The following is a 25209-nucleotide window of genomic DNA, read 5'->3' on the forward strand; positions in this document are numbered from 1 at the left end:
ATATATGTCTTCCTATGTTTACCATTCACTGCCGTAGACCATGAACACTTTTGTAAAATTATTAAAAGAGAAAAATCAAATCTTTTTTTGTAACTTGAAAAATCAACTTTTTTACAAACAAACTTTATGAATGATGTAAAGCCTGTTAGGATCGGTTTTTATCTCTTAGATGTAATAAATTGAGAATTGATGAATTTAACAAAATGTAGTGAGATCAGGAAGAAGCAATGATACAATAATTCTGCACAAAATGATAAATTGAAAGAGAAGACTTGGAAACTTATAATGTAATTGAGAAATGAGAACCAATCTGGATCAGTATCGAAAATGACAAGTTCATTCGAGTAAAATACTAAGTCGATTGACTTATTAGACTGCTCTCGGTCAAGAAAACAATTGCTATAGCTGTGTGGAAGTTAGCACACGTAGTTGGTCTGAAAAGGTGAAATGCTCCATCCATCGGATACGTCCTGCTCACCTTTTCAATAAGATAATAACAAAAGGTACGTAACTTCTGCTGTAAATCATTACATTTTACAAGTGCAAGCTTTTCCAAAAGATAAGATTGTATATATGAAATACGACACCTTCGGGGAATATTACATACGAGTAACTTTTTAAAATGAAATTAATATACGCTGTAAAGTGTGAAAACACACACAATTCTTGTCGACTGAGCTTAGTTTATATATATGAAGCTAGAAATTAAGAAGAAGACACACCACACTCGAATCAACTCAAGCGATATTGCCGGAGAGAATGACCGAAGTTGCTGGAGAAGTTACCGCCATGGACTGCGTTTACAAGAACCCTAACGAAGGTGTAGAAGACCGGATTCAAGATCTCTTACAAAGAATGACAGTTGAGGAGAAGATCGGTCAGATGACTCAGATCCACCGTGCCGTCTCATCGGCCGCCGTCGTTAAAGACTTCTTTATAGGTAAGTTTTAAAACCACCAAATAAAATAATTAAACATTGGATTATGAAACTGGACAGAGTCGTTGTTTGTATCTTTCTTCAGGCAGCGTATGCAACTCGGCGGGGAAGTCAGGGAATAAAGATGTGTTGTCAGAGGATTGGGCTGAAATGATCGACGGCTTTCAGACGGCGGCGCTAGAGACTCGTCTCGCCATACCAATCATCTACGGCCTGGACGCAGTTCACGGCAACAACAAATTCTACGGCACCACCATTTTTCCTCACAACATAGGACTCGGTGCCACCAGGTTCGTCACAACATAGAAATTTTTTGACCTAATGTGAAACAAAGACCAGTTCGGCTCGGTGTATTGATTCGGTTTTGTGATAACTTGGCAGAGACTATGATTTGGCTAGAAGGATTGGATCAGCGACTGCTTTAGAAGTTAGGGCAAGTGGGGCTCACTGGGTATTCGCTCCTTGTGTGGCTGTAAGTCTTCTCAATTTCACTATATGATTTCTTGTGTCACAAGATAACAAAAACAAAAACAAAAACAGAAACAAATGAAAAGAAATAACAGAATCATATATCGTCTGATCATGTGACAGGTGTGCAAAGATCCGAGATGGGGAAGATGTATGGAGAGCTACAGTGAGGACACCGAAGTTGTGTGCAACATGACATCCATAGTCTCCGGTCTTCAAGGAACTCCACCTGAAGGACACCCCGCCGGTTACCCTTTCCTAGCCGGAAGGTCCATTTTAATTTAATACATATTTCTTAAACAGCACGTAATTTCTTGTTGTTCACAGTCTTATTACTTATACTTGGGTTAATGTGTTCAGGAACAATGTGGTAGCATGTGCAAAGCACTTTGTTGGAGATGGTGGTACAGAAATGGGTAAGAATGAAGGGGACACAGTAGCTTCATACCAAGACTTGGAGAGGGTTCATATGGCTCCTTACTTGAACTGTCTTGCTCAAGGTGTCTCTGCGGTTATGCCTTCTTATTCTCGTTGGAACGGAAGAAAACTCCATGGAGACCGCTTTCTCTTGACAGGAATTCTCAAAGACAAACTCGGTTTCAAGGTCTGGACCACAGTCATTTTTGTCCGGCTGGATCAAGAACTGATCATATATGATCTTTCTTTTTTTATTTCTTTTGCAGGGATGTTTGGTTTCAGATTGGTCGGGAATCGACAAGATGGGAGAACCACGTGGTTCGAACTACCGTGAATGTGTGGAAGCTGCTATCAACGCTGGAATAGACATGGTCATGGTTCCTTATAAGTATGAGAAGTTCATTGATGAGCTAACATCTCTGGTGCAGTCCGGGGAGATACCTATGTCTAGGATCGATGATGCGGTCGAGAGAATTCTGAGAATGAAGTTCACATCTGGTCTTTTCGAACACCCTTTCTCTGACAGATCGTTGCTCAAGTTTGTTGGCTGCAAGGTAGACTCAGCATATATTAATGAGCAAATCATCTGAATAAGTAAAAATCCATTTTAAGGCTTTGAGAATAACTGTTTGAGTAAATTTGAATCTTGCTTTCAGGAACACAGAGAGATAGCTCGTGAAGCGGTTAGGAAATCTTTAGTTTTGCTAAAGAGCGGGAAAGATTCAGAGAAACCGTTTCTACCGTTAGATCGAAACGCAAAGAGAGTTTTGGTGGCGGGAACTCACGCAGACGATCTTGGGTTTCAGTGCGGTGGTTGGTCCAAAACTTGGCAGGGTCAAAGTGGTCAGATCACAATTGGTATGCTTCCACAGAGTGATTTCTTGCGTGACAAGATATCTATTATAACATCCTCCTCTGTTTTACGAATGCAGGCACGACAGTCTTGGATGCCGTCAAAGCGACCGTAGGCGCAGAAACCGAAGTAGTTCACGAGAAGGCTCCTTCAGAGGAGACTTTGTCCAACACCAAGGACTTCTCATACGCAATCGTTGTCGTTGGGGAAGCGCCATATGCAGAATCCAGAGGCGATGATCCTGAGCCATCGATACACTTCGATGGGGCAGAGGTAGTGAGATTGGTAGCTGAGAGAATTCCGACAGTGGCGATTCTTATGACGGGACGACCTGTGGTTTTGGATACTATCATGTTGGAGAAAGTGGAAGCTTTGGTGGCGGCTTGGTTGCCTGGAACTGAAGGAGATGGAATCGCTGATGTGTTGTTTGGAGATTACGATTTCACTGGAAAGTTGCCGATGTCGTGGTTTAGAGAGACGGAGCAGCTGCCGATGAACCCGGAAAGTGATACCTACGATCCGTTGTTCCCTCTAGGGTTTGGGCTGAAATTTAAGAGAGAGTAAATAATAATAAGTACGTGGGAGAATAAATGTAAGAGAAGTCAAAATAAGTGCTTTCTTGGCCAACTGTCTCTGATATCTTCTCAATTTCGTTTGGATTTGGTTTAGTCCGGTTTTCTCACTTTGTTTTTTTGTTTTGGTTTGGTTTGACACCTGTTTGGTGTAGGTTGTATTTTAAGAACTTCGGATTCAGTTTGCTTGCTTTTGGATTTGAATTTTTTGCCCAACCCTCTATTCATATGTTCATTTTTAAAAATATCTAAAGTATATATAAAAATAGCCTAGGATGTTATTTTCGAAATGTAGTCTGCTAGTTTCACTTAATTATGCGAAATATAATTAAAAGAAAATATACTTCACTTTTTTACTCTATTTACATTATAATTATATTATATCTTCCCAAATTCATTATTTTAGAATATTAATCACAGATTTTATTTTGAGTATATTACTTGTGGGTTGTTTTTGGTTGGGTTTGTTTAATTTAACTTTCAGTCACATTAAGATAATTTTCAACAAAGAACTAGGTTATATAAATTTAAAAGAATATATCATTTCTAAAATAAAAGTTCAAAATTTTCATATTTTTAGAAAGTTTTTAGTTTTTCAGTATAAATATCAATAACTTTTCATAGGTTATATTTCTGTGGATTATCAATTTTTATTTTTAGATTTGAATTTGAATTTAAATTATAAAAATAAATTTTGTTTATTTCTATTATATTTGTGATAATGTTTATCTTAATATATATATATATATATATATATATAAATGTATAATTTTATTTTTGTATTTTTAAAACATATTAAAATAATAAATTAATTTATTAATAACTTAATAAAATATGATTTATATTTACATCTAAGTTTTATGAAGTAATTTTGTTATGAATTATATTTACATTTAAGTGTTATAAAGTAGTTTTTAATTAATTCAATAAGTCTACAAAAAGTTATTCAACAAACATATTTTATGGTGATGATATACAAATAAATTTACTAATTTTATTAGTTTTTGTAAGTTTGTGTGTCTTTTATTGACATATGTTCATTTTTAAAAAATATCTAAAGTATATATAAAAATAGCCTAGGATGTTATTTTCGAAATGTAGTCTGCTAGTTTCACTTAATTATCCGAAATATAATTAAAAGAAAATATACTTCACTTTTTTACTCTATTTACATTATAATTATATTATATCTTCCCAAATTCATTATTTTAGAATATTAATCACAGATTTTATTTTGAGTATATTATTAATTTTTTAAATTATAAATCCTAATATAATCTTAAAACTACAGAAATTAAATTACATTATATATAAAAGAATAATTTACTTGAAAGAAAGGATTGTTCAGTCGAAAGTGTTAAATTATAATAACTAAAACACAGAACTTCCTTATATTTTTAAAAAATGTAATGGTGGTCACAACTCTATCTACTATTCTGTAGAGAGAAATATTTTCAAAAACTTAAATGTAAATATATTTACATTCTTTAAATTAAAATGAGTATATTCAAACTGATTATTATATAGACAAGTTATCTTCAAATGATATTATATACACAAGTTATCTTCTGAATGTTTCACGTTTACTACATAAGTAATAAAATCGGATATGACTGTTCACTACATTAGTAACACAAGTCCAAACAACAAATTATTTAATCTAGCGGTTTAACATTCATAATAATTTAATTTATCGGTTTTATAAATCAAACAACAAAAAACATAGTCCACATTTTAACGTGGATCAGAATCTAGTTATATAATAAACAAAATAGTGATGAAATTAGAAAAATGAAATTAGACGAAGATGCAAATGAAGCAATCTTCTAGACATTATTTAAAAATGATTTGTCCTGTGTTATCACCACATTAATTTATAAAAAAATGAAGATATGACAAACTAATAACGATGACATGGTCTAAAAATAATTGTGACATTGACATATTCATTCATTGTTGATTTATATTTTTGGTATATTTTTAAAAAATATAGTAATAATTCATAGATCATCATTAATATAACAATAATAATATAATAGTAAAACTAGAAATATAAGAAAATAATAATATTTTACAATTTTAAGATATTATTTAATTCTATTTTGTAATTATATAATTTTACTACAAAACAATTCCTCAAAATTTTATACAGTTTTTGTTTTAAATTTTTATTTTTATTTTCAAGAACATTAGTTTTTTTAATATCTACAAATTAGAAATATTATTTGGTTTTACGATTTGATAATTATATACTTAATAAAATTTTATCTTAATTTTATCGAATTTAAAAGACCTGGAAACTTACAGTGTAATGATTGCTGCGAAACCGAGGACCAAGAAAACAATTGACTTAAGACTTCTCTTGGTCAAGAAAACAATTGGACTATAGTTGTGCGGAAGTTAGTGGTGCAAATCTCCCTCCATCGGAAATACCAGTGCATCTAACGAGTGCAAGCTTTTGAAAAGAAAAGGTTGTGTCCTATAGTACAATACTACACCTTCGGGGAATATTACATACGATAACTCAATGAAATGAAATTATTATAATTTGTAAAAGTGTGGTGAAAACACAATGTTCTTGTCGAGTGAGCTTAGTATATATACACATAAAAGAAACTAAAACGAAGAAGACACACCACACTCAAATCAACCCAAACGATAATAGCCTGAGAGAATGGCCGAAGCTGGAGAAGGTACCGCCATCGGCTGCGTTTACAAGAACCCTAGCGAAGGTGTAGAAGATAGGATTCAAGATCTCTTACAAAGAATGACCGTCGAGGAGAAGATCGGTCAGATGACTCAGATCCACCGTTCCGTCTCATCGGCCTCCGTTATCAAAGACTTCTTTATAGGTAAGTTCCAAACCACCAAATAAAATAAATTAAACATTGGATTATGAAACTGGACAGAGTCGTTGTTTGCATCTTTCTTCAGGCAGCGTATTCAACTCGGTCGGGAAGTCAGGGAATAAAGATGTGTTTTCAGAGGATTGGGCTGAAATGATCGACGGCTTTCAGAAGGCGGCGCTAGAAACTCGTCTCGCCATACCGATCATCTATGGCCTGGACGCAGTTCACGGCAACAGCCAATTCTACGGTACCACCATTTTTCCTCACAACATAGGACTCGGTGCCACCAGGTACGTACCAAACCACTAACCTGTTTAGAGAGTTTTAACCGAATGAGAAACAAAGACTAGTTCGGTTCGGTGTGTATTGATTCGGTTCTGTGATAACTTGGCAGAGACTGCGATTTGGCTAGAAGGATTGGTTCAGCGACTGCTCTTGAAGTTAGGGCAAGTGGGGCTCACTGGGTATTTGCTCCTTGTGTGGCAGTAAGTCTTCTTAATCTCACTATATGGTTTCTTGTGGCCCAAGAAACCAGAAACACATTAAAAGAAAAAACAAACACAAACGAAAGAAAAAAGACAGAACCATATATCGTCTGATCATGTGACAGGTGTGCAAAGATCCGAGATGGGGAAGATGTATGGAGAGCTACAGTGAAGACACCGATGTTGTGTGCAACATGACATCCATTGTTTCCGGTCTTCAAGGAACTCCACCGGAAGGACACCCCGCGGGTTACCCTTTTCTAGCCGGAAGGTCCATTTTAGTTTAATACATATTTCTTAACCAGCACGTAACCTCTTGTTCACAGTCTTATACTTGGGAGTTACGTTTCAGGAACAATGTGGTAGCATGTGCAAAGCACTTTGTTGGAGATGGTGGTACAGAAATAGGTAAGAATGAAGGGGACACAGTAGCTTCATACGAAGACTTGGAGAGGATTCACATGGCTCCTTACTTGAACTGTCTTGCTCAAGGTGTCTCTGCGGTTATGCCTTCTTATTCCCGTTGGAACGGGAAAAAACTCCATGGAGACCGCTTCCTCTTGACAGAAATTCTCAAACACAAACTCGGTTTTCAAGGTCGGATTTTGATTTCCGGTTGGATCAAGAACTGACTAAATTTTTTTATTGTGAGACATTCTGTTTCATTTGCAGGGATGTTTGGTTTCAGATTGGTCGGGAATCGACAAGTTGGGAGAACCACGTGGTTCTAACTACCGTGAATGTGTGGAAGCTGCTATCAATGCTGGAATTGACATGGTCATGGTCCCTTTTAAGTTTGAGAAGTTCATCGATGAGCTAACATCTCTGGTGCAGTCCGGGGAGATACCTATGTCTAGGATCGATGATGCTGTCGAGAGAATTCTGAGAATGAAGTTCACATCTGGTCTTTTCGAACATCCTTTCTCTGACAGATCGTTGCTGAAGTTTGTTGGCTGCAAGGTAGAAAATCAGCTTTTGATTGCACATAATCTGAAGTTATGAAATCATAAAATTGAGTACGTTTTGAATCTTGCTTTCAGGAACACAGAGAGATAGCTCGTGAAGCAGTTAGGAAATCTCTAGTTTTGCTAAAAAACGAGAAATATTTGGAGAAACCGTTTCTGCCGCTAGATCGAAACACAAAGAAAGTTTTGGTGGCAGGAACTCACGCAGACAATCTTGGGTTTCAGTGTGGTGGTTTGTCCAAAACTTGGCAGGGTGAAAGTGGTCGGATCACAATCGGTAAGCAACACAAAAAAGCTCTGCTTCTTTTCTTGCGTAACAAGAAAGCTATTTTAACATCCTCTGTTTTACGAATGCAGGAACGACAGTCTTGGATGCTGTTAAAGCGATCTTAGGATTAGAAACAGAAGTGGTTTACGAGAAGACTCCTTCAGAGGAGACTTTGTCCAACAAAGACTTCTCTTACGCAATCGTTGTCGTTGGGGAAGCGCCCTGTGCAGAATCCCGAGGCGATGATCCTGAGCCGTCGGTACACTTCGATGGGGCTGAGGTAGTGAGATTGGTAGCTGAGAAAATCCCGACGGTGGCGATTCTTATGACGGGACGACCAGTGCTTTTGGATACGACAATGTTGGAGAAAGTGGAAGCTTTAGTGGCGGCTTGGTTGCCCGGAACTGAAGGAGATGGAATCGCTGATGTGTTGTTTGGAGATTTTGATTTCATTGGGAAGTTGCCAATGTCATGGTTTAGAGCGACGGAGCAGCTGCCGATGAACCCGAAAGCTGATGGCTATGATCCGTTGTTCTCTCTAGGGTTTGGGCTGAAACTTAAGAGAGAGAGTGAGTAAATAATAATAGTATGTGGCCACAGATGTTTAATCAATAACAACTTACATATATTTCCGTCACTTATTTAATTTGTGTAAAAAATGTTAAAGTAACGCTTATTCAAAAATAAAAGAAGTATTTTGTATGCATGCACCTCGTAGCAAGTCTGTCACAGCCTCTCATAGGAATGTTATATGAAAAATGCTATGACCGTAGAGTCTAAGGGGTATTTTGAACAATAAAAAGGTAAATATTAAAGGATGATGTATATGGCTAATATCGATCGATTCTGTGTGTATACAACATTTTCGTGTTTCTTTTTTTCACTGATGATTTATTGATTGGATCAAGGTCCAACTGGACCCGGATCAATATTACAAACCTAAAGACCCAACACACGGGCAACTCTATACAATTCTGTAATAGACCGCAAGTCCAACACGAAACCCGTTGAGGAAGAAGCTGACCGCTGCTCACCGCATGTACGAACGCCCTGCATCCAGCCACACGTGTCAAAGCGAGAGTCAACCATCTTCCACCGGTGCTACAGAGGAGAGGCGACTGAATTCTGCCATCGGAACCGAAATCGGTGAAGAAAGAATCTCATCAGAGCCATCTTCACGGTTAATCACGTCGCTCACCAGACCCACGTTTCCAGCAGATTCAATCGTCTTCAATCGTCTCTCAGACAACAAACATCGAGGCCAAGAGAAAAGAGTCGATTGCGAAGAGAAAGAAAAGAAACGTCAGTCAAAAAAACCGAGATAATCCGGAGCAAAGCCACCGTCAACACCAAAAAGGCACGACACGGAATCAAAAGCCGGCGAAACGGAGCTGAAGAAACCAGCCGTTCACCGTCAGAGGTGAAGACGAGAACACCGGATACAGAGGCCAGTCGGATGAACCGTAATCGGAGAACAAAAACCAGGAACTCTCTCACCTTCAAAACGATCTCTCCTCTCTGAAAGATTTATGATAGGTAAGAGAGAAAGAAGATTCGAGAGAGAAACTTTCTCTCTAGGAAAGGAGAGAGAACCCGCCTCTTTTTTTTTCGTGTTCTCATATCAATTTTAAATAACTTTTAATTAATAGTAAATTAATTTATCATTTTTAAAGTATATATTTTGTATAGAAAACATGTAAAAGAATTTGTGATACAATTTTTTTTTCTAGACATTTATTAGCGAAACGTGAGGACATTATTTACCACTCACTACTAAAACAACATATTACAAATATGAACTATCATGCATGGCTTCTTGGTTTGGTTACTGTCTTATATAGAAACTCTTGAGTGTTGTCATCCATTGAAACCCTAGGAAATATACCTAGACTTTTACATATCCTTCACTGTTTACAATGGCGGACCCAGAGAATTTTTTTATGAGTGTCAAACATAAAAACTAGGTGTCAAATAGAAATATATACTGGTTCAAAACTAAAAACACCTATGATTTAAGAAGAAAACTCAAAATTAATGGTGTGTCATTTGAACCCCTTTGTGTTCAAGTAGGTCCGCCTCTGACTGTTTATGGATCTATATATCTCTTTGTGGACAACTGAACGCAATGTTTTCTGTGATATTAGAATATGACACAATATCTTATCCGGATTATTTTTCTCACAATTATTGCATTCATTCGGAAATTAAACTAGTAGTTTATTTTTCGATGATAATATTTTTAACTATATAAAATATTAGTATCAATTTGGAAACATATGACCAACATATGCGATGATTTACTAATAAACAAATTTGTAGTCTCGGAAACGTCAAAGACTATTCTTAGGGCATCTCCAACCCAACTCCATTTTTTACTCCAAAATGGAGTAAAAGTGAATATGGAGTAACAAATGCTCCAACCCAACTCCATATCTCACTCTATTTTGAAGTTTACTCCATAAATGGAGTAATCTATTTTTTGTTTGTTAATGACTCCATTATGGAGTGAAAAATGGAGTTGGGTTAGAGCAATTTTACTCCATATTCACTTTTACTCCATTATGAAGGAAAAAATAGAGTTTTAAATTGGAGATGCTCTTAAATAATGAACATTGACTCCAGTCACTTGACTCCTCTTTAGTCTTAAAAAATGACCACTGCTTCGTAGTTGGCACCCGTCTTGCTCCATTAATCTTTGATTATGGAAAAAGTATATTATGGTAAAGCAAATATTTTACAAAACTGTTTATGTTAATAGGATTTTACATCTGTTGGGTTTTTGCTAAGTCAATTTTACTGCTAAAGAAAAAGAATGTAAAAATTACATGAAATTGACTTGGCAAAAAAAAACCCAATGGACAGATGTAGCATGGTTAAATATTTAAATATTTGATAAAGAAAATAAAAATAAAAAAGTAAAAAATAAATGCTTGATAAAGTAAACTAATACATTTAGATTTCGAATGGTACGAAGATCAAATAAAAAATACAGATCAAATACAACAAATTTATATCGAAAGATAACGTATAACAAATGTGGAAGTAACTATTTAAATTAATTACTGATTGATCATTTCATATTAAATATTAAAAAGTAAAAGGTATTAACTAAAGATTTAAAAAATGCAAGTTCTTATATAAAATATATATATATATATATATATATATATATTATTTGTTATTGTTAATTGTTATCAACAATTAAAATAAAACTAACCATAAATATATTTCTACATCTAGGAAAGTATTATATTTTTTTAATTGAGAAGTTATAAAATTTTAGAAGATACAGAATAACATGAATATGTAAATAAGTATATATAAATTAACTATAAATATATTTTATATCTATAAAGTATTATATGTTTTCGTTGTGAAGTTTTAAAATTTTAGAAGATTCAAAATAACATGCATATGTAAGAAAATTCAAAATATTTGTTTTCAAATACAAGAGTAGAATTTAAAACACCACTTTTAAAAATTGAGAGAATAAAATTATTATGTATATGTAAGTAAATGTATATAAATTTCTATTAACATATTTAAAGAAGATATTAAATAAAATAAAGAAAATAAAAATACTAATCATATTTAAAAAATATCTGTATTTGGTTTGACATGAAAAAATGAATTAAATGATTTCTATATATATATATATATATATATATGTAATTTTAGGGGAAACAAGAACTCAATTTCTATTGGCCTTCAGCATGTTTTATTTTCCTTTTTTTCCTCCCCCAAATCAGAAATTTAATGATTATTATTGATCTAGATACAGATAAATACAGTATAATCTGCGTTATTAATAGACTGCAATTAAAATTTGAATGGAAAATAAAATGTAGATTAATCTGCATCACATAAACTGTATTTCAATTCTTTAGATGGGTTTGTAAAAAGATGAATGGTTAAAAAATTAAATAAGTCCGACAATAGAATGGTCTGTACCAAAGACAACAACCACGGATTATGGGATGGATCTCCCAGTTATTTGTATATAAAAATTTAAAGCTGGGAATGTTTAGAACTCCATCATTGGTTAAATATTCTCTAAAGTATTATAAAGATATAATATTCATTTTATTATAATTTACTTATTTAATTTGATTTTTGATAATAAAAACTGAATAAGTTTTATGACAAATGAAAATATATTTCACATTTTTGTGTATTTTCAAGGAGAATCATTTCCCACCATTTTCATTATTATTTTTAAATAAACAAATCAATTTCAGTTAGATATATATATATTTTTCTGACACTACTTTTGAGGGTGGTGATAGCTACTAACTTATTTTGAGATAAAGGGAAGTGGAGTGGCTGGAAATTTTGAGGAAAAGACGAAGAAAAACATAGATTCAAAAAAAAAAAGACGAAGAAAAACATGGCAGCGACGACGATAGACTTGTCATGTGTCTATAGGAACCCAGACGCGCCGGTGGAGGCGCGTGTACAAGACCTTCTCTCTCGCATGACTCTGCAGGAGAAGATCGGTCAGATGACTCAGATTGAACGCTCCGTAGCTTCTGAAGATGTCCTTACAGATTACTTCATCGGTATACACTACAACCACAAAACATAAACTAAAACTTTTGAAAATCATCGTCATATTTGTATTTTATTTTCTTTCAACTAAGCCATTTAACTAGTGTGATAATCTTCACGACTGTGGTTCTGCAGGAAGTGTACAGAGCGGCGCTGGGAGTTGGCCGTTCGAGGATGCAAACTCGTCGTGCTGGGCTGATATGATCGACGGTTTTCAGCGTTCGGCGTTAGCGTCGCGTTTGGGAATCCCAATCATCTTCGGCACAGACGCCGTCCACGGCAACAATAACGTCTACGGTGCCACCATTTTCCCACACAACATTGGCCTTGGTGCCACCAGGTTCAACTTATTAATTATCATTCTCTTTTACTTTTAGCTAAGCTTAATTTTTGTGAGGGGCGGGAGAGAGACAAAGACCGAGCGAGTCACACATTTTGTGTATCATAACCAAGTAGAAGTGTAACTAACCCAAAAGGTAGCTTATGAGTGGGTTGGACCAATCAGGGTTTATATGTATTGGCACATCTTACCGATATGGGACGCAAGAGAGAGATTTGCATATAATGTGTTTAAGATAGTGTGTTTGGTTAACGTGACTTGTGATTTTTGTCTGGTAACTCGATAGAGACCCAGATTTGGTCAAAAGAATTGGAGCTGTAACGGCACTTGAAGTAAGGGCTAGTGGAATTCACTGGACGTTTGCTCCATGCGTGGCCGTGAGCTCTTTATAGATTTTTATTCTTTTAACAATATTAGAATTACTGATTTAATACATTGAATGAAATGTCGTTTACTCAGGGCCGTCTCGAATTATTTATAGACCATGTTCAAAAAATATTAACGGTATATTTAATAATGCAATCGAGTAATTTAAAAAAAAATTACAACTTTATTTATATATATTTGATGTATTTTTGAAATTATAAACTCTAAATTCAGTATAATGTATGAAAAATTAAAGTTTTTAATTATAATTTATATATTTATTTTTAAAAAGACTTAATTTTTTTAAAAAAAGATTTGATTTGGACCCTGTTCGACCGCACCACTTGCACGTGCTGTTAGACGGCCCTGCGTTTACTCACAGGTTCTGGGAGATCCGAGGTGGGGACGATGCTACGAGAGTTATGGTGAAGCTGCCAAAATAGTCTCTGAGATGAGTTCGATTATCTCTGGCCTACAAGGCGAGCCACCCGAAGAACACCCTAACGGTTACCCTTTTCTTGCAGGAAGGTGTAGCACATATATAATGCTAGCTACTACACTATATAGTATACTTCTTGTCGTTTCTAATGGATTTTTTTTTTTAAAATTGCTGATAGAAACAATCTTGTCGCTTGTGCAAAACACTTTGTTGGAGATGGTGGTACTGATAAGGGTTTAAGCGAAGGCAACACCATTGCATCGTACCAAGACTTGGAGAAAATACATGTTGCACCTTATCTGAATTGTATCTCTCAGGGAGTCTGTACCGTTATGGCCTCTTTTTCTAGTTGGAATGGAAGTAGACTCCACTCTGACTACTTTCTCTTAACTGAAGTTCTCAAAGAGAAACTTGGTTTCAAGGTTGATTGAATATGATAAAAAAGAATGTAAATAAGCTAGAAGTGTATGCATTCCGCTGGTTTGATTAACTTTGTTTTTTTTTTTGTTACTAGGGATTTTTAGTTTCAGACTGGGATGGTTTGGAGACGATCAGCGAGCCACAAGGTTCAGACAACCGTAACTGTGTCAAACTCGGTATCAATGCTGGAATCGACATGGTACTTACTGAATGAATATTTTTCACTGGCTCGGGATTTCTGAAAAGAGACAAAGATTGTTAATCAATGCTATTTGCAGGTGATGGTACCTTTCAAGTACCAACAGTTCACAGAAGACCTAACTGATCTGGTTGAGTCAGGGGAAGTACCAATGGCTCGAATCAATGATGCTGTTGAAAGAATACTTAGAGTGAAGTTTGTAGCTGGTCTCTTTGAATATCCTCTCACAGACAGATCTTTGCTGCCTACTGTTGGTTGCAAGGTGCGCTCTTAACTCTTGAGAGCTGCCATTATTCTAATCTAAGTCATATGGGAGCATCATTTACTCTGTTCCCACATTAATTCGCAGGAACATAGAGAAGTTGCACGCGAAGCAGTTAGAAAGTCCTTAGTTTTGCTAAAGAATGGCAAAAATGTTGATAAACCATTTTTGCCGCTAGATCGTACGGCCGAGAGGATTCTAGTGGTTGGAACGCACGCTGACGATCTTGGTAACCAGTGTGGCGGATGGACAAAGACAAAACCTGGTCAAAGCGGGAAAATCACTATTGGTAATAAAACAAATTACATTTGCATACGGCAGTAACTATTATTTGATCATATATATATATATGGTTTTGTTTTTGAAAATGTAGGCACAACGCTTTTGGATGCCATAAAAGCTGCAGTTGGAGACAAAACCGAAGTGATCTATGAGAAAACTCCATCAAAAGAAACATTAGCCTCGTGTGAAGGCTTCTCCTACGCTATTGTTGCAGTGGGGGAACCTCCCTACGCAGAGATGAGGGGCGATAACTCCGAGCTCACAATGCCTTTAAATGGTAACGACATTGTAACTTCGGTTGCAGAGAAAATCCCGAGTCTGGTGGTTTTATTTACAGAACGGCCAATGGTTCTTGAGATGCCGATTCTTGAAAAGACTGAGGCTTTGGTCGCCGCTTGGTTCCCTGGAACCGAAGGGCAAGGAATGGCTGATGTTATTTTGGGGATTATGATTTCCAAGGGAAGTTACCAGTGACCTGGTTCAAACGCGTTGACCAGTTGCCACTAAAAGCTGATGGCAGTTTATATGACCCATTGTTTCCTCTTGGTTTCGGTCTCAATTGCAATTCCAGTTAACTGGTTTCGCTTCACTCGTCTGTTCAACTGTTGGAAGCACTGAGATGGACGATGGAGAATATGCTTCAACATTCAACATGCCAGAACTTCGGAACAGACTGCAAAGAATTGATCGCAATGATCAAGGAACTTCAGGCTTGGCCAAGTTTTGCTACGGAATTGGAGATGATAGAAACACTGCTCATATGTTTCCCGGCCTTTAAGATTTCTTATGTTCCAAGAGCGCGTAATCAGTTTTCAGACTTTTTAGTTAAGACAGCTAGATCCTTCCATAGAAAGTTACATTTTGTTGGTTGTTCTATTCCGGTCTGGTTATCCAGACCACCTCAAGTTTGAGTAATAGAATAGCCGTTTGCCGTAAAAAAAAAAAAAATAGAGTCATGGTAAAAATAGGTGCCAAAATATAAAATTTGATCAGATATAAAATTTAAGTTTTCCTCTGGTTAAAAAGAAAAGTAAATAAAATTTTAGTTTTTCAATATTATATCTTTTAAATATTTATTATATAAAGTCACTCTTTGTAAGTGACAGATGTTTATAGTTATTTATTTTAACAAGGATCAGATTTTATTTATCATTTATACACACAAATTAAAAAATATTATTAATAAATTTTGAATAAAAATTTATTCTACGGCAACAATTAAGCTGCTGAAAAGGAGAGAGTATCATATATGATTTGATTTGTTTGTTACCTACTCGGTGAGATTGAGTAGGTAAAGAAATCAATATATCAAAGGAAAGAATATAGAAGAAACATTTAACTACAAGAATTAGCTATTGCCTAGAACTCGTTATGATCCTATCTAATCGCAATTACCTCCGCTCTTATCCAAATTCCACTATATAGTGAGTTTTATAAAAAGGACACGCACCTCTTCTTCAGACTTGGATTGGATCAAACAACAACAACAACTATGTCGGATCTCTCTCTTCCTCCAGATTCTCTTTTCCTCGGATTCGACAGCTCAACCCAGTAATGTCCTTTCGTCAGAAAAATTTACATTTTTTGTTTTTGATCTGATTCGTGATTCTGTTGTTTAGGTCCTTGAAAGCAACAGTGTTGGACTCATCCCTCAACATCGTAACGACCGAACTCGTCCACTTCGACACCGAACTCCCCCACTACAAAACCAAAGACGGCGTCTACAGAGACCCCACCGTCAACGGCAGAATCGTCTCCCCTACTCTCATGTGGGTGGAGGCCCTCGATCTCATCCTCCACAAGCTCTCCGCCGCCGAAAACAATCTCGACCTCGAGAAAGTCATCGCCGTCTCCGGGAGCGGCCAGCAGCACGGCAGCGTCTACTGGGCGAAGGGAAGCTCCGAGATCCTGCGTTCTCTCGATCCGAACAGACCGCTCAAGGATCAGCTCCGAGGCGCTTTCTCCGTCGAGGAGTCTCCCGTGTGGATGGACAGCAGCACCACGGCGGAGTGCAGAGAGATCGAGAGCGCCGTGGGAGGGGGCATGGTGTTGTCTGAGATCACTGGGTCACGTGCTTACGAGCGTTACACCGGGCCTCAGATTAGGAAGCTTTTCACCGGTGAGGCGGGTTTGTATGAGAGGACAGAGAGGATCTCGCTTGTTAGCTCGTTCATGGCGTCTTTGTTGATTGGAGATTATGCTTCGATTGATGAGACTGATGGCGCTGGGATGAATTTGATGGATGTTAAGAGACGTTGTTGGTCTAAGGAAGCCTTAGAGGTTTTTGTTGGGCATTTCTTTTTTTTTCTTCTTTTAAGAAATGGATATTAAAAAATGGATTGTTTACTGATTGGCATTTTTTTATTTTATTTTGTGGTTTTTGAAGGCTACAGCTACGGGTTTGGAGGAAAAGCTTGGGAAGTTAGCACCGGCCTACGCTACTGCTGGTTCCATTTCTCAGTATTTTGTTAAGAGGTTTGTTGTATCTCTGAAACTCTGGAGGCTTGTGTCTTTCTCAACTAGTTAAAAGAAGATACATCTTTGCTGTTGGTTTGTTGCAGATACGGTTTTGAAAAGAACTGTGTGGTTGTGCAGTGGTCAGGAGACAATCCTAATAGTTTGGCAGGTACAGCAGAGATTCAACAATTTTTATGTGTACTGAAAATGTGTTATAATGCTACTGGATTTTTCGTATATGGAATAAAAAGTTGGTTGTCGGATGATGAGGTTTATTATTATACCACGTTGTGCAGGTCTAACTCTTAGTACTCCAGGAGATCTTGCGATAAGTCTTGGGACCAGTGACACGGCAAGGGCTCTTGTTTCCTTCCTGTTAGAGATTATTTTTTTTAGATAACAGACTTAGTGTCCTTATTACCCATTTGAAATACAGGTGTTTGGGATTACCAAAGAACATCAACCCAGTCTTGAAGGCCATGTGTTTCCTAATCCCGTTGATCCCGAGAGTTACATGGTAATGTTGGTCTACAAGAATGCTTCTCTCACCCGTGAAGGTTAAGTAGAGTCTCCATTAACTACAAAACTTCCACGTTGTCAGGACTCTGTTTGATTTTCAGAAAATGTGACTTTCCTTTTTCAGAAATTCGTGACCGTTGCGCTGAGGGATCTTGGGATGTTTTTAACAAGTATTTGGAACAAACACAGCCACTAAATGGTAAAAGTTTATATTCCTTAATCCTTCATATATTTTTGTTTTTGTTTTCTTAATGCACAAGTGGATCCATTTAGATGGGAAACTGGGCTTTTACTACACGGAAAATGAAATCCTTCCCCCACTTCCCGGTGAGTGCTATTCTCCTTTTCCATGCCATTCCACACGCTTAAATGTTAAGTTTCTTGGGCTTCCATTTAAAACTAATTGGCAATTAGTGGTGTGACCCAAGTCCCTTATATATTAATCAAGTCTCATTCATATTTCCAATGTGGGATCTCCTCGAGATAATGGTACGTATAACCATTAATCTCGCGAATCCATCATACCCCTCCGAGACAATGCTTTTTATTCTCTAGCAATCTCGGAAAACTGAGCCTTCTCTGGACCATCAGCTAATAGGTTGATCGGGCCACTGTCCGAGCCGGATTAAAGGGTCAGGGTATTGGGCCCGCTCTGATACCATGATAAGTTTCTTGGGCTTCCAACTTAAAACCAATTGGCAATTAGTGGTGTGACCCAAGTCCCTTATATATTAATCAAGTCTCATTCATATTTCCAATGTGGGATCTTTATTCCAACATTAAATTTTTAATAATATCTTTCTCCCAATTGCTTTTAGTTGGCTCTCATCGCTACATTCTTGATAACTTCTCTGGTGAGTCTCTTGAGGGTGTAAAGGAACGTGAGGTCAAAGAGTTCGACCCTCCCTCAGAGGTAAATCAAAGTGCAACACACACTCTTCTTCCCCTTGAGGCAATTTACATTTGTTTGATTCTTATCCAACAATGTCAGGTTAGAGCATTGATTGAAGGTCAGTTTCTTTCAAAGCGAGCTCATGCCGAGAGATTTGGTATGCCTTCCCCTCCAATCCGAATTATAGCCACAGGTGGTGCTTCTGCTAACGAGAATATTCTGAGTATGATCTCTGCAATCTTCGGATGCGATGTTTATACTGTCCAAAGGCCTGGTAAGTCTTATTACATACGAACAAGTTGCAGCAGCTTCCTTGCTTACTCGCTGATCGTTGGAAAATTGCGTGTGTATGTGTGTTTTGTGCACAGATTCAGCATCACTTGGAGCTGCACTGAGAGCTGCTCATGGCTGGCTCTGCAACAAAAAAGGAACCTTTGTGCCCATCTCCTGTCTCTACGAGGGGAAATTGGAGAAGACGTCTCTAAACTGCAAGCTCAAGGTAAAAGCAGGAGACGATAATGTGGCTTGCTCCTACGGTTTGTTGATGAAGAAGAGGATGGAAATAGAGAAGAAGCTTGTGGAGAAGTTAGGACACTTCTGAATAAATAAATAAACTCTCAAGTCTTTAAGAATTTAGTAGCTTTTATAATTGTTTACAAATTAATAAGATCTAAAAATACGATCTAGTTGTCTCGGAATTAAAGAAAACTAGAACTTAAACAGATATTTATATGAAATTTTCGTAACACAAAAATATAATGGTTGAATAAAAAAAATGGTTGAATAAACATATGAATGTTTGTTTGATTTGTAATACATAACATTCCTACCAGTTTGTATGGTACCAGTTTGTATGAACCATTGTTTCCTCTTGGGTTTGGTCTTAGTTGCAAATCCGGTTAAATGGTTTAGCTTCCCTGGTCTGTTCAAGTATCGGTTGAAAATGTTTGTCAAGATAAATGGTGTGACGAGCTCTATGTTTTATTCTTGGATTATTCAGTGGTTATGTTTAGTTTAACCAATATTTTTAGTATGCAACAAATATACACATTGTTTTAACGTGTTACTCTCTCTATCCTATTTTATAAGATATTTTAGAAAACATATAAGTTATAGTATATTTTAAAAATATATTTTTTTAAAGTAAGTTTTATATCTTTTATTTTGGACTTTTGAACTATTTTTGAGTTTTATACTGAAAACACTATTTAATATTTAATAATAAAAAAATTTAACAAATGTAAAAATTGTCATAACGATCAAATAAATGTATTTTTACATACAAAATCCCCAAACATTTAAGACATTAAACATCAAATATTATATGGTTAATTAAGCAAATAAATACAAAAGTCAGAGTTAGTCAAATAGGTACAAAAAATCATTTAAACCAATTAAATAAGCATTTGGGTGGGATGTCGGAATCATTGTGCCACGTGACCCACGTCTCTACACGTCTATAGATAAAAGAGAGGAAGAAGCAGTTCACTCAACAAAAGAGAGGAAGAAGCAGTTCACTCAAAGAAAAAAGAAAAAAGAAAAAAGTAAGAGAGAATATGGTCGGGAAGGAAGAACCATGTGTTTACCAGAACCCAGACGCGCCAGTGGAGGCGCGTGTGAAGGACCTTCTATCTCGCATGACTCTGCCGGAGAAGATCGGCCAGATGACTCAGATCGAACGTACCGTCGCTTCTCCAGGCGCCATTAGAGATTTCTTCATCGGTACACACACAACCACACATCATCTTTTTTTTTTGTACTTTTACTTGTCCTTTTTTGCCGGTTATGGCAAATATCACTTGTCAGATTTTCTCCCTTTTCTCTCTTTATGACTTACTATAATTAGTAAATATTTGCTTATTTGAATTGCAGGCAGTGTACTGAACGCCGGAGGGAGTGCGCCGTTCGAGGACGCTAAGTCTTCGGATTGGGCGGATATGATCGATGGCTTTCAGCGATCAGCGTTAGCGTCGCGTTTGGGAACTCCTTTGATCTACGGCACAGACGCCGTTCACGGCAACAACAATGTCTACGGCGCCACCGTCTTCCCACACAACATCTCCCTCGGAGCCACCAGGTTTCTTTTTCTTTTTCTTTCCCCCTTTGAGCAAACTAACAGTTTCTTATGTCAAAGAGTAGAAACAGAGATAGAGAGATAGAGATAGAGAGAGAGGTCTTACTTTTTAAGTTGATTTGTTCTGTTTATGTCTTTCTGATGAAAACTTTGTCTTGTGGTAACTCTGTAGAGACGCTGATTTGGTCAGAAGAATTGGAGCTGCAACGGCACTTGAAGTAAGGGCGAGCGGAGTTCACTGGGCGTTTGCTCCCTGCGTGGCCGTGAGTCTGCTTTTTAGTATTTTAGTGAACATAATTAAATGATTTTAAAATATGTATAAGTTTGTTTTTCTTACAGGTATTGGGAGATCCGAGATGGGGACGTAGCTACGAGTGTTATGGAGAAGACCCTGGACTTGTCTCTGAGATGACTTCGCTGGTCTCTGGACTACAAGGCCAACCACCCCAAGAACACCCAAATGGTTACCCTTTTGTTGCAGGAAGGTATCAAATACACTATTTGGCTTTGATTTTAGAATCTTTTTAATAGTCTTGTTAATTAACATCCTCTCATGGGATATTTTAATGGGGGTGGTAGAAACAAGGTCGTCGCATGCGCCAAACACTTTGTTGGAGATGGTGGCACGGACAAGGGGGTAAACGAAGGGAACACCATTGCATCATATGAAGACTTGGAGAAGATACATATTCCTCCATATCTAAAGTGTCTTGCTCAGGGTGTCTCCACGGTTATGGCATCTTACTCCAGCTGGAACGGAAGTAACCTTCACTCCGATTACTTCCTCTTAACAGAAGTGCTCAAGGAAAAACTCGGTTTTAAGGTTGGATTGTGATTAATGCAAAATCTAAATAAGATTAGAAGTTTGTTTGGTGCTAAGGTTAGCTTCCTCTTTTTAATCTTTACCAGGGATTTATAGTTTCAGACTGGGAAGGTTTGGACCGGCTTAGTGAGCCTAGGGGATCGAACTACCGTAACTGCGTTAAAACTGCGGTCAATGCTGGAATCGACATGGCAAGAGTTTTTGAAAACCCATATGCAAATTTGTTTCTCACCTTTAGCAAATGGTTTTTCACCATTTATGGTTATGGAATCAAATGTTATTGCAGGTGATGGTACCATTTAACTATGAACAGTTCATACAAGACATGACGGCCCTGGTGGAGTCAGGGGAAATACCAATGGCTCGAGTCGATGACGCTGTTGAAAGAATACTCAGAGTGAAGTTTGTCGCTGGTCTCTTCGAACATCCTTTGTCGGACAGGTCTTTGCTGGGAACTGTTGGCTGCAAGGTGAGGTGTCTCGTAAACGTGCCGAGTAGAGAAGTATGAGAGCCTTAATTGACTGACTGTCTCTGTTTCTACGCATGCAGGAACATAGAGAATTGGGGCGTGAAGCGGTTAGAAAGTCTTTAGTGCTGCTAAAGAATGGGAAAAATGCTGATAAACCGTTTCTGCCGCTAGATCGCAACGCCAAGAGAATCCTAGTCACTGGAACGCATGCAGATGATCTTGGGTATCAGTGTGGAGGATGGACTAAGACATGGTTTGGTCTTAGTGGCAGGATCACAATCGGTAAATATGGTTTTGGAAAGAGAATTGTACTTGGTAGAGATGCTGTCGGAAAGTTAACAAACTTTGTCTGAAAATGTAGGCACGACGCTTTTGGATGCCATAAAAGCAGCGGTTGGAGACAATACCGAAGTGGTCTACGAGAAAACTCCATCAAAGGAAACGTTAGAGTCGAGTGAAGGATTCTCTTACGCCATTGTTGCAGTGGGGGAATCTCCCTATGCAGAGACTATTGGTGACAGCTCCGAACTCATAATACCATTAGACGGTAGCAACATTGTAACCACGGTGGCAGAGAGAATCCCAACTCTGGTGGTGTTGATCTCAGGAAGACCTGTGGTTTTGGAGCCGACGGTTCTTGAAAAGACGGAGGCTCTAGTAGCTGCTTGGCTGCCTGGAACAGAAGGACAAGGAATGGCTGACGTCATTTTTGGTGATTTTGACTTTGAGGGGAAGTTACCGGTGAGCTGGTTCAAAACCGTTGAGCATTTGCCGTTAAACGCTCGTGCCAATTCGTATGACCCATTGTTCCCTCTTGGTTTCGGTCTCAATTCAAAACCAGTGTAACTTCACCGGTCTAGTATTATTGTGTACTTTGGGGAAGTATCTAATGACATGTGTTACAAACAAAACAAATGTCGTGTTTGTAAAATAATCTATCGATAAGAACTATTGTATTGTTGGTTTGCTATTAGTACCACGGAACGGAACAAGACAAGCTTACAATTACAGCTCATGAACATAATGGCAATATGATCTTTAGTTGGCATATCTATATTAACCAAAATAACAAATACATTAGTTGCTGACTACACAGAGTATTCATGGGGTTAACAAAATCTCAGATTAAACTTAACTCATCAGCCTACTCTTCCCGGATTTGCTGGCCTTATGGCTCCTTACCGGAGTCAAATACAATCTTAACAAACTGTTGTCAAGGTTTTCTCTAGTGCCATCATTCGCTTTCCTCTGGTGAAGATGATGATGACTTTCTTTGGCCTCAATGCCGTTAACAAATCCGTCACATGAGCTTCTCCCAACCTCAACACTGTTAATAGATCCATGAAACAGACCATCACACGAGCTCCTTCCACCTTCAAAGCCGCTAACAGTGTTAGTATACACACCATCGCAGGACTTTCTCGCGCTCACACTGTAGCTTTTGAGAAGCTTCTCACTAACACCACCATTGGTTTCTCCTTTAGATACTCTCCTAAGCTTTAGCAAAGACTCAGCCAACGAACCCTCGACCGCATTTCCTTCGAGTTTCAAACACTGCTCGGTTTTGGTTTCCTTGTTCTTCCTCTGTATCAGTCCCCAGAGGTTCCATCCCTTTGCCCATTTCTTTTTAGGTTTCTTCAGCTCTACATTATTATTACTAGCAGCTACACAAATCTTTCCTTTAGAGCCTAACTCTCTACTCTCTGGTTTGTGATTTTTAATAGAATACCAATTCGAATCCCTAAGCTCCTTCTCCGTAACCAACACCTTAGCGCCATGAAACAAACCAACAGTCTCAGGTGATACCTTGGCGTTGGAGATAGCTTTCAACTCATCAACCTCGAGCGATCTCTTGATCGAACTCGATCGATCAAAGCTTCTTCTTCGACAGTAATAGTTCCTCGTTTGAACCGTCCCGCCTGGACTCTTCTCCTCCTCTTCTTCTTCTTCTTTCTTCTCCGGGAAGGTTTCCAATGGCAGCGACGGCTTGCTATATGATTTCTCGATCAAACATCCATCCCAAGACGCCCTAGGCTTCTCGAACGAGATCCTAGACAATCTAGGATCATCCACATCACACGAGCGACGCCCCGGGAGTTTATCCTCGTCTTCTTCTCTCCTCTCCTTGTGATGATGATGATGATGATGGCTCAGTGAGAATCTCTTCAGCTTCCTGCTCCAGATCGACGCGAGGTCGTTGCTCTTCTTGATCTGGCTTCCCCAATCCAGATCTATAAACTCCTTCATCGTCTTCTCCTGCTCTTCTCCACTCTCTTTGATATCATCAAAACCTTTGATATCTTCTTCTTCCTCCTCCTCTTTCAAATCGGGGACCAGAGGCTTTCGATTCGAGAGACCGAGCCGTTTCTCGCCGCCGTCGTCGTCGTCGACGAAGAGGTTCTGGAGAGAGCTCGCGCTTGACCTGGCGTTGTCGCAGGATCTCCGCCGCGGCTTCTCCGAGACGGATGCTGCGGCGGATGCGTTCCGAACGGAGTGGGACCGGATGCGACGGAGCTCGGGGGGTTGAAAGGCGGCTGGGGAAGAAGAAGATTCGGCCTCTATGGTGACGAGGCGTTCGCGGAGGCAGGAAGCGCAGAAACCGCTGGACGGTTTGGCGGAAGGGTGTCGGTGGCATAAGGAGGAGGAGGAGGAGCGACGGCGGTTAGATTGCTTGAGGTGGGCCATGGAGGTTCGTTAAGTTAATCGCTGCTGCTGCGGCGGTGACTTAAGAGGAGTGAGAGTGAAGTTGATAGGGGTCAAGTCTATTTTCAGAGGATCTTAATGATAGCGTTGCGTAGACCACACTCAGGGTCAATTATTTTAAGACAGACTAGATTCTGATCCGCCTTTTAAAGGGCGGGTATAATTTTTGTTTTTGTTTAATTCTCATATTTGTATTATTTGTGATAATATTTATATTTTTATAATTATAATTATGTATAAATTTTAATCAAAATATATTATATTAAATAATAATAATTTAAATATTGATCTGGTATATTGTCGATCGAACACGCCAAACCGCGGGTTTTAATTTTGTTTTGGTCAAAAATATGATCCGCACAACCCCAATGAACAGTTCTACCAATAATACTCTAGAACCCCAAAAAACTTGCATCATATAATCTATAAAAATTGCATTGTCTGGAAATGAATTTCAAACATAGATGTAAAATTAAACTTTGACCATTAAGCCACAATACTTCCACAAACTGAATTTTTGTGGTTCTTGTGTATATATATGTGGACAATAACATAAACAACAATAACTTCTATATTATTAAAAGAGAAGTACACATATAGAA

The 25209-nt window shown here is 37.9% G+C and overlaps 5 protein-coding genes and 1 pseudogene across 5 annotated transcripts; 5 read left to right on the top strand and 1 right to left on the bottom strand.

Annotated features, from left to right (window-relative positions):
• The first annotated feature begins 685 nt into the window (after positions 1–685).
• On the top strand, positions 686–3443 carry LOC108805736 (uncharacterized). Its single transcript, XM_018577669.2, has 8 exons — positions 686–940; positions 1023–1227; positions 1319–1409; positions 1529–1674; positions 1766–2009; positions 2089–2376; positions 2479–2680; positions 2755–3443. Exons 1-8 carry the CDS (start codon positions 760–762, stop codon positions 3237–3239), a joined length of 1842 nt encoding a protein of 613 aa, XP_018433171.1. The 5' UTR covers positions 686–759; the 3' UTR covers positions 3240–3443.
• A 2353-nt stretch (positions 3444–5796) lies between these two features.
• On the top strand, positions 5797–8518 carry LOC108805735 (uncharacterized). Its single transcript, XM_056989222.1, has 8 exons — positions 5797–6099; positions 6182–6386; positions 6491–6581; positions 6707–6852; positions 6934–7196; positions 7270–7541; positions 7622–7823; positions 7904–8518. Exons 1-8 carry the CDS (start codon positions 5922–5924, stop codon positions 8389–8391), a joined length of 1845 nt encoding a protein of 614 aa, XP_056845202.1. The 5' UTR covers positions 5797–5921; the 3' UTR covers positions 8392–8518.
• Positions 8519–12126: 3608 nt separating this feature from the next.
• Positions 12127–15724, top strand: LOC108811788 (uncharacterized; annotated as a pseudogene).
• A 266-nt stretch (positions 15725–15990) lies between these two features.
• LOC108811790 (xylulose kinase 2) lies at positions 15991–19328 on the top strand. Its single transcript, XM_018583882.2, has 11 exons — positions 15991–16221; positions 16290–16950; positions 17057–17145; positions 17232–17296; positions 17424–17479; positions 17564–17684; positions 17771–17845; positions 17920–17973; positions 18465–18559; positions 18638–18812; positions 18907–19328. The coding sequence occupies exons 1-11, from the start codon at positions 16163–16165 to the stop codon at positions 19137–19139; spliced, it is 1683 nt and encodes a 560-aa protein (XP_018439384.1). The 5' UTR covers positions 15991–16162; the 3' UTR covers positions 19140–19328.
• Positions 19329–20028: 700 nt separating this feature from the next.
• On the top strand, positions 20029–22862 carry LOC108811789 (uncharacterized). Its single transcript, XM_018583881.2, has 9 exons — positions 20029–20260; positions 20411–20615; positions 20785–20875; positions 20952–21097; positions 21192–21435; positions 21522–21626; positions 21722–21904; positions 21985–22186; positions 22266–22862. The coding sequence occupies exons 1-9, from the start codon at positions 20095–20097 to the stop codon at positions 22748–22750; spliced, it is 1827 nt and encodes a 608-aa protein (XP_018439383.1). The 5' UTR covers positions 20029–20094; the 3' UTR covers positions 22751–22862.
• Positions 22863–22925: 63 nt separating this feature from the next.
• LOC108811791 (protein OCTOPUS) lies at positions 22926–24698 on the bottom strand. Its single transcript, XM_018583883.2, has one exon. It carries the CDS (start codon positions 24587–24589, stop codon positions 23036–23038), a length of 1554 nt encoding a protein of 517 aa, XP_018439385.1. The 5' UTR covers positions 24590–24698; the 3' UTR covers positions 22926–23035.
• Between the last annotated feature and the right edge of the window lie 511 nt (positions 24699–25209).

The sequence above is a fragment of the Raphanus sativus genome, chromosome 6, assembly GCF_000801105.2.
Source record: "Raphanus sativus cultivar WK10039 chromosome 6, ASM80110v3, whole genome shotgun sequence".
NCBI classification, from domain to species: Eukaryota; Viridiplantae; Streptophyta; class Magnoliopsida; order Brassicales; family Brassicaceae; genus Raphanus; species Raphanus sativus.

Excerpts from the sequence above, each read along its gene's own strand:
- LOC108805736 (XM_018577669.2), top strand. The coding sequence starts at position 760 with ATGACCGAAGTTGCTGGAGAAGTTACCGCCATGGACTGCGTTTACAAG. Across the intron at positions 1,410-1,528 it reads TATTCGCTCCTTGTGTGGCT|GTGTGCAAAGATCCGAGATG; the intron begins GTAAGTCTTCTC and ends ATCATGTGACAG. Across the intron at positions 2,010-2,088 it reads AAGACAAACTCGGTTTCAAG|GGATGTTTGGTTTCAGATTG; the intron begins GTCTGGACCACA and ends TTTCTTTTGCAG.
- LOC108805735 (XM_056989222.1), top strand. The coding sequence starts at position 5,922 with ATGGCCGAAGCTGGAGAAGGTACCGCCATCGGCTGCGTTTACAAGAAC. Across the intron at positions 6,100-6,181 it reads TATCAAAGACTTCTTTATAG|GCAGCGTATTCAACTCGGTC; the intron begins GTAAGTTCCAAA and ends ATCTTTCTTCAG. Across the intron at positions 7,824-7,903 it reads AAGTGGTCGGATCACAATCG|GAACGACAGTCTTGGATGCT; the intron begins GTAAGCAACACA and ends TTACGAATGCAG.
- LOC108811790 (XM_018583882.2), top strand. The coding sequence starts at position 16,163 with ATGTCGGATCTCTCTCTTCCTCCAGATTCTCTTTTCCTCGGATTCGAC. Across the intron at positions 16,951-17,056 it reads GGTCTAAGGAAGCCTTAGAG|GCTACAGCTACGGGTTTGGA; the intron begins GTTTTTGTTGGG and ends TGGTTTTTGAAG. Across the intron at positions 18,813-18,906 it reads TTATACTGTCCAAAGGCCTG|ATTCAGCATCACTTGGAGCT; the intron begins GTAAGTCTTATT and ends TTTTGTGCACAG.
- LOC108811789 (XM_018583881.2), top strand. The coding sequence starts at position 20,095 with ATGGTCGGGAAGGAAGAACCATGTGTTTACCAGAACCCAGACGCGCCA. Across the intron at positions 20,261-20,410 it reads CATTAGAGATTTCTTCATCG|GCAGTGTACTGAACGCCGGA; the intron begins GTACACACACAA and ends TTTGAATTGCAG. Across the intron at positions 22,187-22,265 it reads TAGTGGCAGGATCACAATCG|GCACGACGCTTTTGGATGCC; the intron begins GTAAATATGGTT and ends CTGAAAATGTAG.
- LOC108811791 (XM_018583883.2), bottom strand. The coding sequence starts at position 24,589 with ATGGCCCACCTCAAGCAATCTAACCGCCGTCGCTCCTCCTCCTCCTCC.